This window comes from Nestor notabilis, unplaced genomic scaffold, assembly GCF_000696875.1.
Source record: "Nestor notabilis isolate BGI_N333 unplaced genomic scaffold, ASM69687v1 scaffold1835, whole genome shotgun sequence".
Taxonomy (NCBI): domain Eukaryota; kingdom Metazoa; phylum Chordata; class Aves; order Psittaciformes; family Psittacidae; genus Nestor; species Nestor notabilis.
Window position 1 is genome coordinate 2,350 of NW_009930417.1, and position 7,822 is coordinate 10,171.

General features: G+C 37.8%; 1 protein-coding gene across 1 annotated transcript in view; it reads right to left on the bottom strand.

The window, feature by feature from the left end:
- Positions 1–362: 362 nt before the first annotated feature.
- Positions 363–7,822, bottom strand: part of MELK (maternal embryonic leucine zipper kinase) — a 21,658-nt gene continuing 14,198 nt past the window's right edge. The window contains exons 12-17 of the mRNA XM_010015379.1: positions 6,590–6,736; positions 5,706–5,931; positions 3,858–3,951; positions 3,246–3,414; positions 1,670–1,773; positions 363–540 (exon numbers count right to left, since the gene is read on the bottom strand). Coding sequence (XP_010013681.1) covers positions 363–540; positions 1,670–1,773; positions 3,246–3,414; positions 3,858–3,951; positions 5,706–5,931; positions 6,590–6,736 — 918 coding nt within the window. The remainder of the gene's footprint in view (positions 541–1,669; positions 1,774–3,245; positions 3,415–3,857; positions 3,952–5,705; positions 5,932–6,589; positions 6,737–7,822) is intronic.

The following is a 7,822-nucleotide window of genomic DNA, read 5'->3' on the forward strand; positions in this document are numbered from 1 at the left end:
TGACTATTTCTGTAGCACATGTAGCTGATAGCTAAATACATACCAAATAAGCTTCTGCATACAAACACCAATACTTTTTTAACCCACATACATGAGAAATACACAAGAGGGGGAACAGCTTACAGAATTTTATTTCAAAGAATTGCAGCAGCAGAACATTTATTACAAACCTGATTTAAAGAAAACATACAGAAGGCACAATGTACATAGAGGGGTGGTTAAAAGCAAAAGACAGGTAACAGATACTTCAAATACAGCTGTGAATGTGATAAAGAATTACTTTTCTAAACAGACCTTTCTAAAACATTATGATTCAAGCCTCAGTACAAAATTGCTGCTTTCCCAGCACATGCATCAGGCAGTCACACTTGGCAGCTAGACAAGATGTCTTCCATCAGTCTCTTGTAGACCCAGGCATCCCCTTTAAGCCGTTGCCGTCGGATACCCACTACTTCAGGTTTGCTGACCTGACACACTTCTAACTCAAACTCCATAGATACTTTGCCAAAATGTGACCGCGTTTGACATTTCAGGATATAACTGTACAAAACAAAGGAAACAAAATAATAATCAAAATATTTAATGTTTGTTTGGTAACACAATTGTGAATTAATAAAAGCACTTTATAAAAATTGTGCTATTGCTATTCAGACTACAGGGAAACAACCCAGAATTCAGCGAACTGAGAGCTTTGAATACTGTCGTCCAAGAACACTATCATTATGCCCAAGTATCAACGTGTGGCACCAATGTCCTACCCAGCCATAGGATCATCACTAGCCACAGACCCTCATTCTCAGAGTACAGAGCCGGAAGGATGGTGACGCTCCCTCATTTTTCCTGGACAAGACCACTCTCCCCTGCAGAAACACTGCTGCTGAGAGGCTGGCTACAGCTCAGCTGGTGTGAAAGTGGGAAAACTGAATGGGAAGTCTAAATCATGACAATGGGAGAAGGTGCTTCAGTGCAATTCAGTATCCTTCTACATTCAGAGCTTGGAAAGGCATCAGAGGTTGAAGTGTAATCTGACGTTCTATAATGCCTATCATTTAAATACTCAAGACCTTTAGAAAATGCATGTTAGTAAGCACATTTTTTTCATGTGTTGGGAAATTAGGAATCAGGCATTAAGGTTTGGTCAGAACTAGGAATTGAGCCTACTCTCAGTACCTTAGTCTAGTTAGTCAACCCTATAAATTAAAATACAAATCCTACAAATTAAAACAAACCACACAATGGTGTGTAGATTCTGTGCAGCTTTTAAAATATACTGATCTCCTGGATAAAAACTGATGTCTTAACTGCCAAGAATGAGGGTTAAAAGGTGCCCACATTATCTCCCAGAATTGTGTGATTTGGTCTTGTGACTGTACCCTAACAAACATTTTCTATTCAGTTTCACAAAAGAGACCAAATTCGCATCAGCCTCTAAGAACTACCTCACTATTCTCAGTTCATACCTATCAAAAAACTCTATTAGAGCTCACTTAACCTTGCTTTGCTGTGGGTGGACAAGTTTTATTGCACACATTCATTTAGTGCTCTGTACACTTTCAATAAAATTACTGTATGCAGGACTGAGAAAGTAAGTTTAAATACTTTGTTTTAGCAGGGATTTGTCTAAATATTTAGACAAACACAAGTTGAAGTCATCATACTTTACACTTACCCCTTCTGAACATATTCCACACGCTTCTTTGAAAGAACAGCGATTATTTCATTCAAGAGCTGGTCTGGATTCAGTAGCTGAGTGGAGGTAACATTGTAATGTGCCTAAAAGTGGAAAAAAAACTCAAAAAAAGAAAAATCTTACAAAAAGTTTTCATAAAGAAAGCTTCAGAACAAGTACCCATAGTGAAAAATGCTTCAATCTCCCAATATTATTATAATGAACCCATTGTGGTAGCACAGGAGCACTAAACAACTGCTGAACAATTAACATCAAAGCACATCCAAACTAGAAAACATCATAAAATCCAAAACAGCAGTAATAGGCCAGAGTGGCTGTCAGAAGTCTTGTACATAACCAGAGGTGGTTCCTGGAGAGGACTAATGAAGACAGCCAGATGGCTGAGCTTACAGTGCCCTGCGGCACATGCCACAGACATGAGATCACCTGCAGTGTGCTCCCTCACTGCGGCTGAGTGCTCCTGATATCAAGGAACAGGCATGGCAATATGCAGCTCTTCTAGGACCGAAGCACCACAATGTTTAAAGAAAAATGGTAAGTCACAACTCAAATATAGCATGTCTAACACTTCATATAATGCACTTGGCTGGTAAGTGACTTCTTGAACAATTTTCAGGCACCCATATGTAACGAAAGTGCATACCAACTATAATATGACAAATGCTCTATCCAGCTTCTGAAGTCTCAGAAGCAGCTAAGAGAAGACGACCATAAAATAGATTGAGAAATGAACACAGGTTGAAGATGCAAGGTCAGTTTAAAAGAGTGTTTCTTGCAGCTCTTACTCAGCCTAAAATGTGTGCAACTGCCTGCCATTAACTGCTGTAACACTGTGAAATAAAGTTCAAACTTCCCCTGTAGTACTCCAGTGTCCTTCGCATGCATCAGTAATTTTGCATATACTGTGGTGCAGATGGATAAAAGCTTTTAGAGACAGAAGGTTTAGCTTATGTTTCCATTGCCCTGGTCCCTGAATTATTTGCAAAGTCTGGACTCCTGTCCAATGAGTTGGTCAAATTTGTAGCCCGACATATGTCCTGAACTTGTAAGACCGACACTTTGCTCTGACAAGTGCCTCTTGGAAAAGCTGCCAACTGAAATACAGTAGCTGAATTCCATTTACACATGTTGCAAAACACAAAATGGTCCTCCTACTGACAGACAGCTCTTAACTGTACAGCAGGTGTCTCAAGAGCTGCAGCTCCAGGAGCCAGTCAGCTGAAAGTATACATCACATTTCTATGGAACTGTTTGCACCTCAGTAACAGCCCTGCCTCTTCCATGTTAATCATGTTTTTCAAACATGTCACCTACAGATTCAGGTACATATTCCTCCTTGTACAAGTTCTGAAGTATGTTAGTTGCTGTCATGTGTGTACAATTCTGTACAATTGTATACAATTCTGTTCAGCACACTAGCATCACATCAATGCAGTAAGAGCAACTGTACTCTACTGTAGAATGCAGGCAAGTCACATCACAGAAGTTTTCACTTCACTCTCAGACCATTTCTAAAAGGTACTTGATGTTTTCAATCACACTTCCAGCACCATACCTTAAGTTTCCTTGGGTGATCTCTAGTGGATCGTTTCTTTTTACTTGGTGTAAGCATTGTGATCACTTTATCTAGGCCTCTTTCAAGACTTCCAAATATTTTGGCTTTTCTCTTTTTTTGGCTGCTACCTACGTGAGCTAGGTCCAGATCTAATTCCACAGAATGACACCTGTTACGTGAACAAATTAATCAGTTACTTTTTGTCAGTGTTTTAGGTATCAATTACTTCAGATACATCACTAAATTATTACCAGACTTGACAGAATAAAAACAAAGCAAATGCAGTGTATTATGAGAATTTTTGTTTGAAAGGCAGTTGAGATCTAAACCCAGAGATGTATATAGAAATTGCTGCTCTCTGGGGAACTGGAGTAAGAAGGAACTTACATTATGAAAATAGGAATATATTCTGCAGATAATTGAGTACCACAGTCTGAAAACTTTTCTCTGCCTTCAGTGTTTTCTAGTGAATGTAGAAAAATGTTTTAGGAAGGTTTTTAACAAGAGAATGGAAATAACAGCTTACTGTTGTAACAATGCTTCCTAGGCAGTACATGGATTAAAGTAGTCCTCTTCTAAATCAGAAGTGTACACAAATAACCAGACATCTACCTTTTCTTGGGAAGAACCTCAGCTGCTGTCAATTCATCTGTGTTTGTCAGGTTTCTGGGCTTCTTAGCTGGGGTGACTGCAGTGAACTGATTCTCTGGAAGAAAGCACCCAAGCCAAAGCAGGTATGTTTTTGCATAAAGGATTTTTTCTTCGGAAAGGATTTCTTGTAATTAATACAGACTTTCTTGTAATACAGACTTTCTTCTAACTCAAGGCTGTATCTTTCGAATGATAAAGTAAGTTTTCAATATCAAAATAACACTACTCCTACTTTACAAGTTAAAACTGCAACTGTTTTCCCCAGGACTCTACACGTTAAGACTTAGAGTGACCAATTCAGTTCACTATTAGAAATTTGGAAAGGAAGAGGATTGGAATTGCTCTGTGGCTCTGCCACTGGTCCCAGAATAAATACTCATCAATCTACTGTGTCCAGTAGTTGCATTCTTTACCAAGCCATTTTCCTTATACGAAGGGTGTAAGTTCACATAGCCAGGTTTAGTAATGCACACTACATAATGGCCTAAAAAGTTCTAATACCCACACATGGACAGAGATCTGCAAAACATGGTTTTGAATGTGCAGAAGCAAACACCAAGTGCAACAGTGAGCAAGTGAGTTTTTACAATTAAACCCAACTTTAATGTTCAAAATATCAGCTCTCTACAGAATTGCACCTGACCCCAGACAGTGTGGATCCAAATTCCAATGAATACTTGCATTTTCCATCTCTAAGTAGTAATACTACCTGTCCTGAATCAAACATCTTTCAGTGAAAGAAAGAATGAGCTTTTAATTGTTTAATCTTCAGAAATACCTCACTAAAATGAGCTGAAACAGTGTTTGTGCATTTCCCACTTTAGAAGGAAAACCTACTTCTGCTTTCTAAACTTACCATGAAGTCAAACTTCATGAGTTACCACCTAAAATCTTAAAAAAAAATTTAAAAAAAAAAAAACCAGATCAAACTCATAAATAACTTGTCTTTTAGTGAACTTCCTTAATCCTTTACAAGGGATGTCCTTGAACACCGGTACATCCAAGATCCCTTACAACATAAATCAGCCTGCAAAGACTTACTGTTTCTTAATAACATTCCTTAGCATCTAGAACAGAAGAGTTTCCTATTGTAAGGAGTCCTTGGCATGTGAAGGACCTTTAGCATTTACAGTTTCAACACCAAAACTTTTATGTTGAAGGGAACGGCAATGTACATAAAGGAGCCATAATTTATCATAAGAATGGACTAGTCAGGCTGAGGACAAAAGTTTCTGGTAACTCAGAAAAGCTGACAATTGAGATAGACTTGTGTATCACATTACTTACAAATCTACATTGTTGTTAACATTGTTACATGCGTTAAGTATTTTCACTGGCACACAGGACTAGCTACTGTGAAAATGCTGATACGATACCATCAGAAATGCAAGTTAGATTTCTCTTAGAAGTACCAATAAAAACGTACATGACTAAAAGTATACCTTTATTTTCACTCAAGGTAATAATAAAGAAAAAGAGTGTTGAGGAACTTCTGTTCTCAGCCTTTACGGAAAAGTGGAACCAGATGGTATTTTAAGAACAGGGAACTTGGGTCCATGTCACAGCGTGCTAAAAGGCATGTGTGACTCTCTAAGCAACAATGACTTCTGTAATTAATATACAAGTAACATGCCTTGATGTATGGTCAAATCTCTTGCAGCACCTTATCAAAGGTACTAGAACAACCAGGCTGGTGAATATGGCAAAAAAAAGTTAAGTCACAACAAGTGTTGTGTTCATATTTGAATCTACAGTAATTCCTAAGCAATGTGTATGTTCTTAAGTTTTCATTAGTTAAGTGCAATGTACCTTTGAAGGCAGGTGCCTGAAAGGGTATGGTTTGTAATTGTGTCTCAATCTGACGCTTGGCAAAAGGAGTCTTTGGAGCAGGAAGTGCAAATGCGCTCTCAGTTCTCAAAGCTGATTCTGTATCAACATTCTCTTTGTTTTCATGCTGCTTTGATGCCACTTCCCTTGTCACTGGAATTGACAGTGTGAATTCCGTACCATCCAGCTGAGCATCATGCCTTGAATGCTACAAGAGATGTAACAAAGAAAACCAAAGACATTCTTTGCTGTATTCAGATCACATTCAGAAAGGTAACAGACAAGGAAATTCTAAAATTGGTGCAGGTTAAAAATACCATACAGTGCTTGCCTACTGAGCAAAATAGTTAAAAGCTCTTCAATTCTTTATCTGCTCTTCTAAATTCTTTAGCTTGCACATCTAAGACTATTCCTTACCAACTCATCTAAGCACAGCTAAGAATTTTTATTTAGTTTAATTGTACAGTTCCAATTGTTTCATTGTATTTTCTTGTCCAATACAGACAGGTTGAACTTCTTCAAAGACTTGTACAACTCTAGCCTAGCTCTGAGATCTTGTCTGCTGTACCTTATTGTTTTCCCACCAGTTTTAAAATCTTTATTGCCTCATTTATTCATTCCCTAAGTGTTATTTTTATGCAAATCAAATGTCAAAGCTCAAGTTCTCATCAAATGAATCATGACCTACAGCTAGAGGAAGGCACAATTTGTGTTCAGTTACGTATTTAAAACATTTCTTTACTCTGTAACTCCCCTTGGCCAGGGTCCACCAAACATTTACATGCATAGCAAGTTTTATGTACAATGAGGGTAAGATTTTTTTGATTAAGAATTGTTTAAGGAACTAGTATTTATTCTTCAAACACCTGCTTTGTTCTGTGAGTATTTACAATAAATTCTTCTAAAGGAGACTCTTCAAACAGTGAAGCTGCATCAGAAAATTCCATGGATCCAAATGCATGTGGCATTTCACTGCAGTCTGGAGTATCTTCATATGTCGTAGTGTTTCCAGACTGAAAAGAAAGATTCAGTTGAGATTCCACTGCATGATTATAAGTAAGATTTCATCAGAAAAGCATCATTAAAATCTAAATCTTATAATTCAAAACTTAAAAATGGTAAACAGCTAAAGGAAGTTAATGGAAGCCAAGTTTTATAATATGACTTTAATATTGTCACTGTGGATTGTCATTTGTGTCAAAAGCAGATGTGAAATTCTTTTCAAAGTACCATTAGCAAGTCATCTGTCATGACCTGCATCAAGAGAAACAACTCACAAAAAAACCCCCCTTGCCTTTGATTTCAAGACTTGGATCACAAGCTCTTTTCACAGGAAGCCAAATAATAAGCTAGAAAGTACCCAATTAAAAGAATGCAGTGAAGTCTGAAAGGGGGCTGGATAAAGGTAAATACATTACATCCAAAACATACGATTATGGAATCTGCAACAGTATTTGAACTAGCACCTAGAACCCTTCATCTAATTGCTAGACCTGAAAAAAAAGTAGTTGTTTATTAAATCACAGGATTCGTAACTTCAGCCAAGATTGCTGACCTACATGGCCCACACCACATAGAGCCAGATGTGTATCACAGCCAAGAAGCTAGCAGCCCAATACTGTACCTGAAATCATGTTTCATTACAACATTAATGCCTGAATAGGATTCCTTGCCTACCATGTTCCAGATAAAACTCATGTCATAGTGAATTTTTTGGAATATCCTTCTACATCAAACTGCTTGAAATAAGGCAGTATTATGTACAAGCTTATGCCACCCAATTCAGAAACTGACTAAGTTGTAAGATAAAGGTTCCCTTTGCTTGGTTATCTTCACATGAGACCAGCTCTAGCTAGAGAACTTTGTTAGTTGGGTACTCCAAATTCAGTTGACATTCACGGACAGTACCTATATGCAGGTAAACTATACGAGTCCTGAGTGCTTTAGAAAGACTATGGATTGTTGTATTGTGTAGACATTTTCACAATCACCTGGGAAGGCATAATGCATATGTTAAACTAGAAATCTGGCATTAGCCAGATCAGTTTATCTAGGACACCACTAGAGATGAAGTAACTTCACAGCTGCAGCACTGCTGA